This window comes from Suricata suricatta, chromosome 13 (genome assembly GCF_006229205.1).
Source record: "Suricata suricatta isolate VVHF042 chromosome 13, meerkat_22Aug2017_6uvM2_HiC, whole genome shotgun sequence".
Taxonomy (NCBI): domain Eukaryota; kingdom Metazoa; phylum Chordata; class Mammalia; order Carnivora; family Herpestidae; genus Suricata; species Suricata suricatta.
In genome coordinates this window covers 7,637,996-7,656,022 of record NC_043712.1, presented here as the reverse complement: position 1 = coordinate 7,656,022, position 18,027 = coordinate 7,637,996, and the positions used below count along the sequence as shown (strand labels likewise).

At 48.6% G+C, this 18,027-nt stretch overlaps 1 protein-coding gene across 4 annotated transcripts; it reads left to right on the top strand.

Annotated features, from left to right (window-relative positions):
• Positions 1–2,539: 2,539 nt before the first annotated feature.
• Positions 2,540–18,000, top strand: ZNF79 (zinc finger protein 79). Of its 4 annotated transcripts, none has more exons than XM_029921128.1 (5): positions 2,540–2,912; positions 7,414–7,502; positions 9,893–10,019; positions 10,503–10,601; positions 15,868–18,000. In XM_029921128.1, the coding sequence occupies exons 1-5, from the start codon at positions 2,897–2,899 to the stop codon at positions 17,037–17,039; spliced, it is 1,503 nt and encodes a 500-aa protein (XP_029776988.1). In that variant the 5' UTR covers positions 2,540–2,896; the 3' UTR covers positions 17,040–18,000. The 4 variants fall into 4 exon arrangements, with proteins under 4 accessions (XP_029776988.1, XP_029776989.1, XP_029776990.1 ...); XM_029921129.1 differs by lacking the exon at positions 2,540–2,912 and adding an exon at positions 2,928–3,035; XM_029921130.1 differs by lacking the exons at positions 2,540–2,912; positions 9,893–10,019 and having other exon boundaries at positions 7,416–7,502.
• The last annotated feature ends 27 nt before the right edge of the window (positions 18,001–18,027 follow it).

Sequence of the window (18,027 nt, the reverse complement as noted above, 5' to 3'; positions counted from 1 at the left end):
GTGAGAAACAGAGTTGGCAGATGAGAGAATGAGATGAGAAAGATGATGGTGATAGAGATGAAGACAGAAAATGGAGAAGGAGGTGATGTGGGAAAGATGGAGGCGAGGTAGAGATGAGGGCGAGGTAGAGATGAGGGCGAGGTAGAGATGAGGGCGAGGTAGAGATGAGGGCGAGGTAGAGATGGGGTGAGGTAGAGATGGGGGTGAGGTAGAGATGGGGGTGAGGTAGACAGAGATGGGGGCGAGGTAGAGATGGGGGTGAGGTAGAGATGGGGGTGATGGCGATGATGGAAATGGAGATGGTTAAACTGTGGGCAAGGAGAAGGTCATTGTGGCTTCAACTCTACCTTGGTCTCTTTCCTCCATAACCCAGGGTCCAGGAGCCAGGGCAGCATGGTGGGGTAAGAGGCAGTGGGCTTAGTTCAAATTCTGGTTATATTACTCTCTGCCTGTGTGACCTGGACAAGTCCTTTAACCTCTGTAAGCCTCAGCTTGTTCATGTGTAAAATGGGCCTGATGACGCTGTCTTCCTCACGAGGTTGTGAGGATGAAAGGAGAGACGTGCGAAAAGCACCTTGAACAGACTAAGTGCTCAATGGACGGTAGCTGCTGCTGCTGGTGAGGCCGTGCAGGCGTGGATGGGAGGCTGTGGTGAAACAACGCTGGGAGCTGCCTGCAAGGGGGGATGCTCAAGGGGTGCGTCAAAGGGACACGTGAAATCTTTACACGTTTTTATATTCTCTTTCCTATGCCGATGCCTCAGCATCTCCTACTCAGACCATCACTGATTGCTACCAGCATCCACTAACAGGTACCAACGACTGTGGTCACACTCACTCTTCGGAGGCCCCCTTAAGACTTCCTTGGGGCCTTCTCTTCAGAGCACAAGATGCTTCAGGGACCAGAGCCAGCCCCAGTCTCCAGTCTGCCCCAGAAGCCCAGCCCAGCACCGTCAGGCACAGGACCATGGAAGGCAGGAAGGAACATCCCTAAAAGACAGGTGTAGCAGCAACAGCTGTGCTTCACCCCTCCCAAAGTAGAAGTCTGCACAATCCCCCACACCCACCCCATGTCCAGTCCCTGCCCCCAGAACAACTTCCAGGAGAATCCTCGCTTCTGCATTCTTGAGGCAAGGCATGCCCTAACGCCACCCAGTGGCCACGGGTGGAATTGCATCAGTTGAAGAGCGAAGCGCTCTGCTTCCTCCCATTGGCCCCGGATGGGATCCCAAGACTAAGGCAGGAAAACCGCTACAAAATTTTGGCCATTATGGGGTTAGCGCCTGATGGGCCTGGGGGCAATAGGCAGAACAGCCCCAACTGGGCGGAGCCAGGAGCCAAGGAGAGCAGGCAGCCTCTGGGAGCTGGAAAAAACAGATTCTCCCCTAGAGCCTCCAGAAGAAACGTAACCGGGCCCACATCCTGATTTTAGCCCAAGGACATCCATCTTTGTCTTCTGGCCTCCACTGGTTGTAAGCCCAAATTTGCATCAGCCCGATATAGAGAAAAGGTTATCTCAAAGAGATCTGTGGGTGTGGCTTGGCTAATTGAGTGAATCCCAGTAAGATTCACACAAGCTCCACAAACTTTAATTCTTTTGACAAAAACGCTACCCGCTGTGGCTGAAAGGGACAGACAGTATGAAAAGAGACCTTAGGACCCCCCCCAAACTCGTTTCTGCTTCCCAGGTAACACATTCTCATCTTCTTAACGTCAAAGTGCCTCAAAACGGAATTAACAGAAAATTGCCTGAGTAGTGAATACTTTTCAACAGGCAAGAGGGTGGAAATGTCACCAGTGCTCTGCGAAAGCCCATGGAAATTTCCTCTGGCATAGTGCAGAAGCCTCCAAATGATAGAATACTTAGGAATCTCCTCCCGCAATAGTGCTAATGGAACACTATTAACATTATTCAGGGCTTCTGCCCCTGAAATTACTGAAGAAGTAATTTTTTATATCCTTGATATGATGGTAGATTTTTATACTCTTGAGAGTTCCAGGGCACCACCTGTGGCTGCCCTGTTCACACTGAGGGGCCTTCCTTTCCTTTACTCTTCCCAGATTTTCGGTACTGCTCAAGAGGGCCGTAAAGGTGGCTGGGATTGGGCCCTGAGGTGAATGAAGGCCGCGTTCCCAGAAGATTCCCAGGACCCAGTATCCCGAGACCGCTGAACCAGGGAGGAGAAATGAGCATAAATCAAGCATCCAGCACCAGTGTTAAGTCTGTGCCTGCGCTAGAACCACAGCTCCCAGGATCCTTCGCGGCCAAGTTGCTTCCGGTTTCGAGCCCCAGCAGTGGAATTCCGGTGAACCTGAAAGGAATGTGAACCAAGCATGTCGGAAAAGAGATTCCGGAAGCAGGAACAGACGGCGCCTCTCTGGGAAGGATGGTTCACAAGGGTGTGCGGGTCACATATCTGGCACCGAGAGCGAAAAATGTTCTGGTCAGGAGCTGGGCGCGGAGACTTCTGGGAAGTGGAGTCCGGTTGGGGCGGGGAGGTCCGTACGCATGGCCGGAAGTGACGGTATCGGAGTGCGTCCTCTTCGGCGCGCGAGCTGGCTCTGGCGTCTAGCAATGCCCGGGGCTAAGATTTCTGAGCTCGCACTGGTAGCCGGGGGCGTTCTCGGGTAGCCGGCGGCGGCTTTCTCCACGCCGCCTTCTGCTTGAGACCAAGTCGGTGGTCGCGCCACAGGCTCCCCAGCCGCGAGTCGTGGCTGCCACTGGGGAGACAGGGACCCGGCCGGACAGGCCCGACTGGAGTTCCCAGGGCCAGACCCGGCGTCTGACGGCAGAAGCCGGAGAGGAGAGCCCAGCCCAGGGCGGGCAGAGCAGGCCTGCAGAGCGCGGCTGGGGCTCAGAGGACTGCCAGGAGGTGGTGGCGCGAGGTGGCATCCAAATGCTGGAGGAAGGAGGTAAAAAGGAGGTGTGGACGGAGCGGTTTGCAGGAGATCCGGCTTCTTGTTCCAGCTTGCCCACTAATACCGCTGTGTGACCGGGACCAGAACTCTGCGGTTATTCTTTCCACAAGGGGCTGGGGACGATCCTTTTTTGAGTCGAGAATTCTAGGGTCAAGAAAGTTGGAGGCTCTCAGGCCTGAATAAGCCCTGAGTACCCTACTTTTCCCCCGTCTGCTTGATCCACCATTGGCATTTGAAAGTTGAAATCAGTGGGCCCTGGGAAGGAAAATGGGAAACCCATTTTGTTGTTTCTAGTCTTCCAGCCGGCCTTGAACAGCCAGAAATTCTCAGAACAAGAGCCTACTGGCTCCACATGAGATTGAGGGCCGATTCAACACAGTTCTGTGAAGTCGAAAAGGATACTGGAGATTTGGAATCAGAAGCGTTCCTGTTTAAGCACTGGGTATCGGTTAGGTGTTTTAACGCGCGTTTCTTCATGGAGGGAAGCGCAAAATAACGTTAACTACCTTGTTTACCTCTAAAACTAGCTGTAAGCATCAAATGAAATAGCGTTTTTGAAAGCATCTTGAACAATTTATACAACAGAAGAAACGTGTGTGTAATCTTAACCACGGAGGCCTGTGCCATCCTCCCGTAGATCAAGGGGCCCCTGTATTGGTCTGTAATTTTTCAAGTGCACATCCGGCATGTTGCGTTGCCTTCCCCCAGAGACCTGGGAACAGCAAGTAGGATGGTTATCATCCTCCTGGTACTACCAGAGGGGACATTAAGGTCCAATGGAGTTGGGTCCCATTCAGTAACATAAGGTCTGTACGAAGACCAGTATCCAGGCCTATGGACTACTTTTTTAATGTCTACAATAAAGTGGCTTTTAGTTCACCAGGTTGTACAGCCACCACCAGTACTTAATTCCAGAACATTTTTTATCACACCCCTCCCTCCCCCAACCGAAGAAGCCCGTACCCATTAACCATTGCTCCTCACTCCCTCTTCCCCCAGTCTCTGCGGATTTTTACTTTCTGTTCCTTTGGATTTGCCTCTTCTGGAATTTCATAAAAATAGAATCATACAGGGACACCTGAGTGACGCAGTCTCAAGTGTCCGGCTCTTGATTTCGGCTCAGGTTCGTGCGATGTGGCCCCATGTCAGGCTCTGCACTAACAGCGCGGACCCTCCCTCTCTCAAAATAAACTTTAAAAAGGACCCACAAAAAGAGAGAATCATACAACATACGTGTCTGGCATCTTTCACTTAGAATAATATTTCAAGGATCATCTGTGTTGTAACACGAATGTGCTTCATTCCTTTCTATGGCTGAATGATAGTTCATTATATTGATGTGCTGCATTTTGCTTCTCAGTATCGGCTGTTATGAATAACGTTGCTATGACAACATGTGCCTGAGTTTTGGTGTGAATGTGTGTATCTAGGAGAGGAACTGCTGGGTCAAATGGGAACTCTGTTTAACTTTCTGAGGAACTGTCAAACTTTTCCGCAGTGGCTGACCGCTCGCTGCACAATCCCAGTAGCAATGTGTGAGAGTTCTAGTTTCTCCACATCCTCATCAACACTTGTTTTCCATCTTTTTTTATTGTAGCCATCTTAGCGGGTGTGAAATATCTATCTCATAATGGTTTGATATGCGTTTCTCAAATGACTGGCAATGTTGAATATCTTTTCATGTCCTTATTGGCTGTTTGTATATTTTTTTAATGTTTTTATTTATTTTTAAATATTTTATTGTCAAATTGTTTTCCATACAACACCCAGTGATCTTCCTGTTTTTTATTTATTTTTGAGAGACAGAGATAGCGCGATCAGGGGAGGGACAGAGAGAGGGAGATACAGAATCAGAAGCAGGCTCCAGGCTCTGAGCTGTCAGCACAGAGCCCAACGCGGGGCTCGAACCCACAAACTGTGAGATCCTGACCTGAGCGGAAGCCGGACGCTTAACCGACTGAGCCCCCAGGCCCCCCTGGCTGTATATCTTGCTGAAAGAAACATCTATTCATATCCTTTGCCTACTTTTTCATTGGGCTGTTTGTCTTTTTGTTGTTGAGATGTAAGAATTCTTTAAATATTCTGGATACTAGACGCTTAGAAGGTAAATGACTTGCAGATATTTTTGCCATTCTGTGCTTATACTTTTTACTTTCTTGATAATGCCTTCTGAAGCACAAGTTTTTAATTTTGGTGAAATTCAGTTTATTTTTTTCTTCTGTTGCTTGTGCTGTTGGTGTCATATCTATGAAACCGTTGCCTCATCAGAGGTACTAAAGATTTTTTAAAATATATTTTAACATTTATTTATTTTTGAGAGACAGAGCATAGGCAGGGGAAGAGCAGAGAGAGAGAGACAGAATCTGAAGCAGGCTCCAGGCTCTGAGCTGTCAGCACAGAGCCGACTCGGCACTCAAACCCACGAACTGTGAGATCATGACCTGAGCCGAAGTTGGACGCCCAACTGATTGAGACCCCTGGGCACCTCCCCAGCATCATCTTTTTGAAGATTAATCTTTCCCCATTTAATTTCTTGGCGCTCTTTTTAAAAATCTGTTGCCCACAAATACATGGATCTAATTCCTGGATTCTCAGTTCTTCTCCACTGATCTGTATTTTCTATCTTCATACTAGGACCACACCATTTAATTACTGTTGCTTTGAAGAAGGTTTTGAGACTGTGAATGTGAGTTCTCCAGTGTTGTTCTTTTTCCAGATTGTTTGGCTCTTCTGGGTCCTTTGCATTTCTAGATGAATTTTAGGATCAGCTTACTCAGTTTCTATTAAAAAGTCCCCTGGGCTTTTGCATAATTCTGTAGGGGTTGTATAATTCTGTAGACTAACTTGGTGAGTATCGCCATCCCAACGTCATTGTGCTCCAATTCACGAATCCATGGGGCATCATTCCGTTTATTTCGGTCTTTTGTTATTCCAGCAGTGTTCAGTAACTTTTCACGCGCATGTCTTGCATTTCCATTGTTAAATTTATTCCTAAGTGTTTTATTCTTTTAATGCAATTGCAAATGGAATTGTTCTTTTAATTTCACTTTTGGATCATACATTGCTAGTGTATAGAAATACAGTTGGAGAAATGTCTATTTAAATCCACTGCCCATTTTCAATTGGGTTGTCTTTTTATCGTGTATCCATCTTGGATCTTGCAACCTTTTAGTTGTCGTAGGTTGTTTTGTTTTGTTTTTGTGAATTCCTTAGCATTTACTTTTTTCTTTTCTCTTTTTCTAAATAGGGCTAATTTACTTTATTTTTTTATTTATTTATTTTTTAGGTAGGCTTTACACCCAATATGGGGCTTGAACTCACAACGCTGAGACAGCCAGGTGCCCTTCCTTACACTGATAATTTCACTTGTTCCTTTACAATCTAGATGCCTTCCTTTTTCTTCCCCCGCCCCTTCCTAATTTCCCTGGCCAGAACCTCCAGTATAAATAATACTGAATAGAAGTGGTGAGAGCAGATGTCCTTGTCTTGATCCTAGAGGACTGTTGCAGCCTTTCACCATTAAGTATGATGTAAGTCTGGGTTTTCTGTAGTTGCCTTTTAGCAAATTGAAGACGTTCTCCGCTCTTCCTGGTTTCTTGAGTGTGTCTTATCAGGAAGGGTGTCAGATTTTGTGTAATGGCCTTTTTAGGTGTTTATGGAGATGATCCGTGTGGATCTTTGACTTTTTATTACTGTGGTATATATTATGGTGATTGATTTTCGTATGTTGAACCAATCTTGCATTCCTGGGATGAATCCCACTTGGTCATTACCCCTTTTGATTTGGTAAATGTCTGAAATCTGCAGAGCTCTTTTCTCCCAGCGAACTGAGCAGTAGGTGATATTTGTCAACCGTGTGCTTACCTGCTAGGCATCGTGCCAACTGCTTTGTCTGCATTTTTCTTTCATCTTCACAGCATCTTTACAAAGGATTATCATCCATGGGGCGCCTGGGTGGCTCTGTCGGTTAGGCGTCCAACTTCGGCTCAGATCATGCTCTCACCGTTCCTGAGTTCAACCCCCGCATCAGGCTCTGTGCTGACAGCTCAGAGCCTGGAGCCTGTTTCAGATTCTTTGTCCCCTCTCTCTCTGCCCCTCCCTTACTCACACTCTGTCTCTCTCTCAAAAATAAATAAACATTTAAAAAACTTTTTAAAACCCACACCCAAAGGATCATCATCCCGTTTACAGGTGAGAAAAAATGAGACATAGAAAGGGTGTGTGACGTGCACGCTGCTGGTAAATGGTGGACTTACTCTACTTGAGTCTCTTACACTCACGACTCTCTGCATCTGAGTGAATTGATAGGGTTTCTGAGGCAGGAGGGACAATGGGAAATTTACATTCCCCTACAGGTCTGCACATTCAGTACGAGTGCCCCGGACCCGGCGGTGCTCTTTGAACCCCCTTCGGAGTGAGAATGTGAGAATGGGAGACGTTCTAGCTCGGGGAGCTGTAACTCTTAAGCCTTATTGGTTTCTTTCCCCTCCTCCAGAGCCGCCTTCTCCAGACCCTGGCCTTCCCCACGAGGAAACCGCAGGACACGAAGGCATGACGGCTGGTCTCCTCCCGGCTGGGACCCATGTAAGTTTGAAATTTGCTCTGAGAGGCAGCCTCTTTGTCTGTCTGTCTGTCTGTCTGTCTTCCAAATACTAAGAGGTTTTTGTTTCTGTTTGTTAATTACAAAAGGAATTTGTGTTTATTGTAGAAAACCTGAAAAACTGGAAACACACCCAAAAACTCACCCTTATTCCCACAGAGAATTAAAACACTTAACATTTTCATTTGCAACCTTTCAGGCATATTCTTCCTTTCCTTTTCTTAAGATTTTATTTTTAAAGTTGTGTGTGTGTGTGTGTGTGTGTGTGTGTGTGTGTGTTTTGATTTGTTGTTTTGTTTATTTCTTTTTCTGAAAGAGTGAGATCAGGCAGGGCAGAGGCAGAAAAAAAGGGAGAGAGAAAATCCCAGTCTCATGAATTGTGAGATCCTGACCTAGGTCGAGATCAAAGTTGGTTGCTTAACCGACTGAGCCACCCAGGTGCCCCAGGATTTTATTTTTGAGCAAGCTCAACACCCAACACGGGGCCCAACCGCACAACCCTGAGATCAAAAGTCACTTGCTCTACCGGCTGAGCCAGCCATATGCCCCCATAAGGCTCCCTTTTCTACTTTCCCCAAATGGGCATGTCCTGCTTTGTAACTTTCTTTTTATTTCTACTTCACAGAATTTGATCGATATTTCTCCCGTTTCATTAAGAGTACTTTACAGAATCATTCCCAGCTTATTCCATTGTATAGTTCTACCAGGGTAGGAACTGTCTTCTCTTTTTACTTGACTAGACTAGGTAATGGTCTGTTTCTTTTCCTTAGAAAGTCTGCTCTTGGATTTTCTTATCAGTTCTCTTAACAACAGATTTTTCTTTCTCAGTTTTTTGCCTTCACTTTTGTCAGATTTATTTTAAAAATCGATCTTTTAACCTCTTAAGTAGAATTTCTAATTTGTTTTCTTCCTTCCTTGTTTATAGTGAAAGCGCTTGGCTGTGGGTCCTATTTTCTTAGATATTCCAGAATTGTCACTTTGGTTTCTGTCTGCCTGTCCAGCTGGTCTGTTCTCCATGGGGACAGAGTGTGTCATTTGTCAACCCACACATAACACGCAGGTGTAGTGTAATTGCGGAGGGTGTGGTGGCACTATTAGCTCAGCCTGTCCCATCGCTCAGCTCTCCTGTCACTCTGCTTCGTTGTTTGCTCTGCACTAATGCCGCCAGAGGCGGAGTTCACGTCTCGGAGCTGTAGCGTCTTACGCTTGTTCTTGAACTTCCTACAGTATTTTTTTCTTTATGAATTTCATATTGTTATTTCTAGTTCATGAGAATTATATCTTTACGGTAGATTTACACTCTTGACCATTATAAAATGACCTAAATATTCTAAATGTTTCATAGTTTTAAAAGACCCTCTCTGTCCTGGGTACTGCATTTCTCAGTATGAAAGGTGGGGCTGCGAGAACAGGCAAAACCAGGGGTCAAGCGATGTATCATACTTTGGAAAATGATGTCGCCTTCAGATAAGGCAGTGACGGAGCCACGAAGAGAAATGCATGAGCTTCAGTGATCCTGGGGAGGGAGGGGATGAAGATGCGGCGATTTGCTGCAGGAAAGGGGAGGACGACCCGCGGGTTCCTGGCGTGGCCCGCGTGGTGGGTGGACGTGCAGACACCAGACACGAGGACTTCCTCGCCGCCACGCCTCTGTCGTGGTGCCTCAGCAGCTTCTCTTTCTCCTGAGTCTGACGAACTCCCTCCTCTGAGCCCGCTCAGCTGTCACGTCCCCTCTGTGGTCCTCCCGCGCCTTCCACCCAGGACCCCTTCTCCGTCATCCCGGCACCTGCTGCAGGTGGCCAGGCACACGTCTGCTTTTCCTTGTGTGCGGTGTGACGTCCCAGTTCCCGGGGACCTTTATCGCACGTTCTGAAGAACCTTCCACAGTTCTTTCTGATTCCTCATTTATAAACATACACGTTCTGTTTTTGTTGTTTCTGTATTGTCTCTTTCCCAAGCACCTGTTAGTTTATGCCCAGCCACTTTTATATAGATACAAATATGTACGCACTCTGTATATAAAGTCTTATTTCTCTGTGTCAGTATCCAGTACAGTGAGAGGCACAAAGGAAGTGATCAGTAAATGTTTTTCTTAAACTACCCAGGGCTGCCTTCTGTCCTGGCCACTGGGCGAGCAGGAATGTGCTTGTTGTTTGGGGCCCCTGGGCGGCTCCGTCAATTGAGCATCTGACTTATGCTCAGGTCATGATTTTGCAGTTTGTGAGTTCGAGCCCCACATCAGGCTCTGTGCTGACAGGTCAGAGCCTGAGCCTGTTTTGGATTCTGTCTCCCCCGCTCTCTGCCCCTCCCCTGCTCGATCTGTGTCTCTATCAAAAAATGAATAAATGTTAAAGGAATGTGCTTGTTGTTTCAGGGATCCACACCCTTTAGCAGTGTGGCTGTAGCTTTTACCCAGGATGCGTGGAGGCACTTGATCCCTGCTCCTAGGGACAGGTTCAAGGAGGGAAGCCCAGGAAACACCAGAAACTTGGTCCTGCTGGGTAAGGGAACCATTTGAAATTTAGAATCTACTCCGTTCTGAAAATCTGTGGCACTTTCTAGCATTGAGTGGCACTGTCCAGTTTGCTGACACATAGGAGGGATAACGTTTGTTCCTTCTGGCTCCCTCGTGTAAGGTCTCCGCGTTCCAGGCTGGGAAATGGGCAGTTTCATTCTGCTTCTGTGAGACTGCGCCTCCCTGTTTTCTTACCCCCAGGAGGGCTCCCAGGGACAGTAAGTGCCTGTCGTTCTTAGTACCTCGCTTTGGGGGCTTAACTTCACTCCCTGACTTGACCCCTCCTTGGCGCTGTGTCTCTGTTAATCACTGCTGCATCCCTCCGTGCCTGGCACCAAGTGAGTGCTCACTAAATCCTTACCGAGTGAAAGAAATAAATGACCCGACTAGTGTGTTTCCACTCTCCTGGGTTCGGGGTGGCTATGTGTACCAAGTCAAGTCTCTAAAGCCCGTTTTCCCCCTTGAATAGGACTTCCAGTTTCCCAGCCTGGCATGAACTCCCAGTTGGAACAGAGGGAAGAAGGCCCGTGGGTGCTGGAGGGAGGAGGCCTGAGGAGCACCTGCCCTGGTGAGTGAGCGCACACCAGTCAGTGTGTCTCGGGAGCAAAAGCCCTTTAGAAGTGCATTTGATTTGATTATTTGAACAACCCCATGAGGTAGATAGTATTACCCGCATTATACAGGTGAGGAAATTAAATCCGAGAGAGACAAACTATCAGAGCCTCACATCTGGACAGTGGCGTGGCGGGGGGTTGAAGCGAGGCCCGTGTGGTCGAGAAGCCCACTATTCCACACGCCCTCCTCACGACGTCCCCTGGGCGGGGAGATGCTTGTGGCCGCACGTGGGGTCGCTGGGCTCTGGGGGGAGGAAGTCCTCGTTGCTGTGAGTCTGTCAGGCGCCACCTTTACCCCAGCCTCCAACCGTGACACCTACACTTATCCTCTCTCTGGCCCTTAATTGGATGCTGCCCTCCCCACCTTCCCCATCTGCATGACTTTGCTAGAATTCCCTAAAGAGCCTCTACGGAGAACTCCGGAGAAACCAAAGGAAAGTTGTGTCTTCCTCGTTTATCTCTTGCTCCTCATCCAGAGCTGCTCACTCCGCCCCTCCCTCCACGCTTCAGCCCTCAGTGTTACCCCAGGCACCTCTCAGACTTGCCGAGGTCTTGCCTTGACAGGGAGCCTCAGTGCTCCTGCTCCTTCCCTCACTCGCGTCCCTCTGCCACCCAGCACCGCACCTGGCAGGCGGGGCCTTTTCTCCTGGGCCGTATGCCCTCTGTAGAGCTTCTGAGACTGAATGCGGGCTTGTGTTCTTAGGGAAGGCAGTAGCTGCATTTTTCTGGAAGAAGGTTTCGTCACAGCCTCAGAGAGTTGCACGATCCTAGAGAGGTCAGATCACCATGTTACTAGAAATAGAACTTGAGGGGCGCCTGGGCTGCTCAGTTGGTTAAGCTTCTGACTTCAGCTCAGGTCATGACCTCACAGTCCATGGGTTTGAGCCCTGTGTCAGGCTTGATGCTGACAGCTCAGAGCCTGGAGCCTGCTTCAGATTCTGTGTCTCTCTCTACCCCTCCCCAGGTCGCACTCTGCGTCTGTCTGTCTGTCTCTCTCTCTCAGAAATCAATAAACATTAAAATAAACAAACAAACATACATTAAAAAAAAAAAAAGAAATAGAACTTAGGAAAGGGCGTTAGCATCGAGCGTCCGCGCGCTGAGATATCCCGGTACGAGTGTGGAAGCCAGAAAGACAGGCAGGTCCTGGCTTCTTACAGATTACGTGGCTCCAGAGTAAACTGCTAATCATGTGGTCGCCTGTTTCTTTATCTAAAAAAATGCGAATAACAAAATCTTATTTCACAAACTAATATGCGTGGCAAAGGCGGTTCTCGCTGTGGAGTGCTGTATCGGCCGAGAGAAAAGTTGAGGTCCTGCCGTTAGAGGGACGGACAGCCGGCTCCGCGGTGTGGCGCCTGCTCTGAGAGCCGCAGAGCCCCGGGCGCTGCTGTCGTCCGAGGGCTGGCCTCGGCCCCCGTGATCCCGCCCTGGCCCTCCCACGGAGGCAGACCCGGGTCTGTACAGTCCCTCTCACCTCACTGCTTGCTTTAGGGACTTCCGTTGTGCATGTTAACGTCTCCCCAGGTGCAGCCAGTCAGTCGGCCTCATTCTTGCTGAATTTATTATTCGTTCGGTCAACAGACTGCATGAAACATTTGTAAATGCCTGGAATGGTTTTAGCTACTGAAAGTACAACAGAGGACGAAGATACAGTCCCCGTGCACATCCTGGTGAGACATGAGTAAACCAGTGGCTGATCTAACATCGGGCGGTGATGAGCCCGGTGAAGGAGACAAAAGCAGGATAAGGAACAGTGACTGGGCTGTGAAGGAGAGAACAGGAATACAGGGGGAGGAGGGTGCTGCTGTAGGCAGAGGATTAGGAAAGACCACTTTGAGGAGGCGACACTAGAGCAGAGGTCTGAAGGAAGAGAATGAGCCAGCTGCGTGAGTGTCTGGGGGAGGAACATTCTGGCACACGGCATGTATTGAAGCTCCGCATTGGGGACGAGCTTGACTTGTATTAGAGTCAGAAGACCCTGGGCGAGTGGTAGGCGAGGGACAGATAGGGCTTTGGAGGCTGTGCCGTGGCATTCAGATTTAACTGACGTGAGATAAGCCACTGAGGGTTTGGAGCAGGGAGGGTTTGTTTTGTGCTTGAAAATTATACATGTAGGGCTCAAAAGTAGGAGCAGGCAGAGGAGTTAGGAGTCTGCTGTAGACATTCCAGGGTGAGAGGGTGGTGACTGGTAAGGAAGGACTCAGGACGCATATGGGTGTTAAAGCCTGTAGGACGTGCTAGTGAATTGGTGGGAGGGGGCAGGGGCATCAAGGATGACCATGACCTGAGCAGAGCAGGTGAACGGGAAGACTGATACTGGCTCCAAAGGGAAAATCCGTTGTTCTGTTTGGGGGCACATTCAGTTCGGACATCGTTAGTCTCCTGCAGGAGCCAGCACCCCGGGGAGAGGCAGACTGAGGTAGGACAGTCCATGAGCATCACATGGTCTCCTGCCCAGGCCTGTCCCCCACTGCTGCTATTCATGGCACTTTTCCTCTTCTTTCCACCTTTTCTCAGATAGATGGTGGGGTTTTAAGAGCTGTCAGAGCTACATATGATCAAATACTGATTTATATAGAGACTCCCTCAACCCAAAATGGGAGCTGCAGTGCTCTTGGTAGATTGGCAACTAGTGAACCCAAGATATGGAAAGATTAAGTAGTTTGCCTACAGTTACGTAGCTCATGAGAAGCAGAGCCGGACTTAAACCCCAGCAGTCTGGGTCAGGATTCTCTATAGAAATTCAAATAGGGGCACCTGGGGCTCAGCCAGTTGAGTGTGTGGCTCTTGATTTTGGCTCAGGTCATGATCTTGTAGTTTGTGGGTTCAAGCCCCACATTGGGCTGCATGCTGACAGCACAGAGTCTGTTTGGAATCCTTCCCTCTCTCAAAAAAACAAAAAAAGAAATTCAAATATAAGTCATCCAGAACTGACCTTGCTGTTCTCTCTGAGAAATAAGGTAGAAAACCAAAGAATCGTCAGGAGAATTGACCCTTGTGAAAAGCAGGTCTATAGCCCCCCTAAAAGTCCACCCCCTTACATGCACGGCCCCGTGTAGGAGACAGGTGTGTGGGACCCTGTGCTTTAGGTCCCAGATATACATTGATCACATTTTAAAGTTTCTCTTAAAATGAGGGAGATCCAAAGGTTAAGAATCATTAACTCCTCTTTTAAAAAATACCTTTCTCAGGGCACCTGGGTGGTTAAGTTGGTTAAGCATCTGACTGTTGGTTTTGCTTGAGTCATGGTCTCATGGTGTCGTGGGTTTGGGCCCCACATCAGTGCAGAGCCTGCTGGGGATTCTCTCTCCCTTCCTAGCTGCCCTTCCCCCACTCATGCTGTCTCGGTCTCTCTAAATAAACTTAAAAAGATTTTTTTTAATACCTACTTTCTGATTATAAAAGCAATGCCATTTATTCTATTTAAAATAACTTTTTTCAGGGCATCTGAGGAGCTCAGTCAGTTGAGCATTTGACTCTTGATTTTGGGTCAGGTCATGGTCCCAGGTCATGATCCCTGTATCGGGCTCTGCACTGAGCATGGAGCCTGTCCCTCTGCCCCTCCCTCACTAGCACACTTACACTCTAAAAACACTAAGATAACTATTTTCTAGTAAAATGTTAATTTGAGATTTGGAAAACAAAGACCAAGTTCCCCCATCATGCCACCACACAGAGCTCCCTCCGTCTTCTTCATAGAACAAAATGCAGTAATACTTTTTTCTGAACTTGATTTACATGGTCTGAGTACATGCTGAGTATAATTTACAGGGTCTTTTTTTTAATCACTACATATTCTCTGAAAAGGTTTTTGTGACTTTTATTATAACACTAACATTAGAGAACAGTGGGAATACTGGTAAACACTTGAAGAAAATAAAATTTGCTCCTGATCCCACAACCCAAAGATAACACAGGTTACATTCACACTATGTATCTTTCCAGTGTTTTCTTAATAAATACCTTTCTGCAAAAGGATGTACCCATTCCAAACATGACCTTTGATTGCTACGTAGCATCCCTCAGTTGGCTATACTGTGGTCATTCCTTTATTAAAAGGTGTTTGCTTTCCTTTGACAAATGATGCTGTGAGCACCTTTGTCAACACAGCTTTGTCGTTTCTCATTAGTTCCTTAGGATAAATTCTTACAAGTACAGTTCCAATGTCAACATTTTAAAGACTCTTTTTTTGTTTTTAATGTTTTTTATTTATTTTTGAGAGACAGAGACAGCGAGAGCAGGAGAGGGTCAGAGAGAGAGGGAGGTACAGAATCTGAAGCAGGCTCCAGGCTCTGAGCTAGCTGTCAGCACAGAGCCCGACGCGGGGCTCGAACCCACATACCGTGAGATCATGACCTGAGCCGAAGTCGGATGCTTAAGCGACTGAGCCCCCCAGGCGCCCCTAAAGACTCTTGACACGTACAACCAGATTGTTCTCCAGAAAGGCTGTCCCAGTCCATGCAGGCACACCAGTGTGTAAGATCTCACGATGCTGCACCCTTACCAAACCCTAGGATTAGTTTTTTTTAAATCTTCCTGTTTTGATAGGTGAAAAATATTCATATTGCTAGCATTGGTCATCAGCTCTTTTTAAAATTTTATTTTAAGTTTATTTTGCGAGAGAAAGAGAGCACAGTAAGGGAGGAACAGAGAGAGAGGGAGAGAGGGCGGGGAGAGAGAGAGAACCCCAAGCAGGCTCTGCACTGTCAGCACAGAGCCTGACACTGGGCTCAAACCCAAACTGTGAGATCATTTCCTGAGCCTAAATCAAGAGTCAGATGCTTAACCTACTGAGCCCCCCAGGCACCCCGATCATCAGCTTTTTAAAGTGAGTAAGTTTGTTAAGCACATGGCCCAAAACCACACCAAGAACTGTGAGACTAAGAAGACACAGGGACACTGCCCTGGATTTGGCCAAAGCAGAGGAAAGGGTCAGAAATAAGGGAGCCCTGCATCTGAGGAAGAGAAAACGCTGTACATCCCTTTGCACTTTGGGAAAGGGAATAAAGCGTGCTTGTGTATCTGAAGAGCCATCTGGGTCAATGTTTTAGGGTTTAGAACAGAAATGTGAGCCGTGTTCCGGTGGAAGGTGGGGTATGGGGGAGGGCATCAGACCTGTCTGCCGGAGAGCTCGGGCCAACCCCATCAGCCTTTTGTATTTCAGCAGTGCCTTTCCTTCCACCAAAAGGGGAAAATGCTTTTCTAAATATTTTTCAGACTGGAAGCTTATGTCTGAATCACCACCTGAGCAAGACATTTCTGAAAATTCATTCCAAGACCCAAGCAGAGAGATGCCCCCTGGGGAGTCAGACCCCAGGAACAGTGAGCTGGGGAAGAGCTTCAACCTGAGACCAGTCCTGTCTCCACAACAAGGAGTTCCTACAGAAGTGAGACCCCGGAAATGGGGAGCACGTGCGGAGAGCTTCAGAGAGAACTCGGATCTCACGAAGCCTCACAGAGCCAAACCGTATACGTGCGGCGAGTGCGGCAAGGCCTTCAGTTACTGCTCCTCCCTGTCCCAGCACCAGAAGAGCCACACCGGCGAGAAGCCCTACGCGTGTAACGAATGCGGGAAGGCTTTCAGCCAGAGCTCCTCTCTCGTCCAGCACCAGAGGATCCACACCGGAGAGAAGCCTTACAAATGCCGCCAGTGTGGCAGGGCCTTCAGCCAGAACGCCAACCTCACCAAGCACCAGCGAACCCACACCGGGGAAAAGCCCTACAGGTGCGGCGCGTGCGGGAAGGCCTTCAGTGACTGCTCAGCCCTCGTCCAGCACCAGCGGATCCACACGGGCGAGAAGCCCTACGAGTGCGGCCACTGCGGGAAGGCCTTCCGCCACAGCGCCAACCTCACCAGCCACCAGAGGACGCACACGGGGGAGAAGCCGTACGCGTGCAGGGAATGCGGGAAGGCCTTCAGTTACTGCGCCGCCTTCATCCAGCACCAGAGGATCCACACGGGCGAGAAGCCCTACCAGTGCGGCGCGTGCGGGAAGGCCTTCCGCCAGAGCGCGAACCTCACCAACCACCGGAGGACGCACACGGGCGAGAAGCCGTACCAGTGCGGCGCGTGCGGGAAGGCCTTCAGCCAGAGCACGAACCTCATCATCCACCAGAAGACCCACACCGGGGAGAAGCCCTATAAATGTAACGAGTGTGGCAAGTTCTTCAGTGAGAGCTCAGCCCTTATCCGACATCACATCATTCACACGGGAGAAAAACCCTACGAGTGCAGCGAGTGTGGGAAGGCCTTTAACCAGAGCTCCTCCCTAAGTCAGCACCAGAGAATTCACACGGGTGTGAAACCCTACGGATGTGCTCAGTGTGGGAAGGCCTTCAGGTGTAGTTCAGCGTTCATTAGACATCAGAGACTCCATGCTGGGGAGTAACCAGAAATACAGCCCAAAGTGGGTGGGGACCTGGCCGGCATAGCAGGTAGCTGCAAAACCTCTGGAGACTAGGGCTTTTATAGCTTGTGGCTCAGAGCACCTTCCATAAATCCCCCTTCTTTTACATGTTGTATGTGGAAGGGGTCAAGAGCGCTTCTTTTCTCTTCAGGAAGCATAAACTACCCAATTCAGATTACAGTAGCTACGGGCCTTTGTTCAGTGAGCCAGGGTGCACGTGGAGAGCACTGCAGGAACCTTGGCTTATTAAAGTGACCAGTTAGTGAAGGACTCCGTTCCTTCCTAAAGGCCAGCTATATGGGGAGGATTATCTGTGCGAATAAGGGCTGTTAACCAAAGAACAGGGATGAACAGTTTCTGATGGGGCCAAAAGTGATTTGGGGAAGTGAGGGGAAAAGACTAAGGCCCAGTACATGCTACAGTCTCACCGAGGTAAGGGAAGACATTACCTAGAATGTTCAAGATAGGAAAATCTAGACAGGCCCAATCTATCTAGTTCCAGTGTTGGCTACTGCTACTAAAAACTACCCGGAGGGAAGAATGGAGGCTAAAGGAGTCAGGATGAAGCCAGTCGAACCCCTGAGCAAGGCGCATCCCTCTCAATGGAGAAGTGGGAGCACCCTGAAGCCCACCATCTGTCTTCCCCTGGCTCACAGGCTGGTGGGTCCTGCACCTCTTCCTAGAGTAGGAACAGTTCCATTTTCTTTAAATCAAGACTTCTGTTGGCCTTTCTTCCTCCCTTGAAAGGTGCTGGGCCTGGCCTTTGTCTGCATTTATAAACCCTGGAGGTTTGGGGTTAGGTAAGCATTGGGCCTGAGTCCAGGGCCTCTGGCTTAGGTTTCCTGGGGGACTTGGCACAGGTCTTCAGTGCTCCTGTAATCCACTCCCTAAAGGCAGCTCTCCCGGTTCCTGTGGCGATTAAAACCCACCTACTTTAAAAAAATTTTTTTATGGTTTTTATTTATTTTTG

What these genes read in the sequence shown, in the direction of transcription:
- ZNF79 (XM_029921128.1), top strand. An exon ending in TCCTCCCGGCTGGGACCCAT is followed by an intron (nt 7,503 to 9,892) that starts GTAAGTTTGAAA and finishes TTGTTGTTTCAG; the next exon opens with GGATCCACACCCTTTAGCAG. An exon ending in CCTGAGGAGCACCTGCCCTG is followed by an intron (nt 10,602 to 15,867) that starts GTGAGTGAGCGC and finishes AATATTTTTCAG; the next exon opens with ACTGGAAGCTTATGTCTGAA.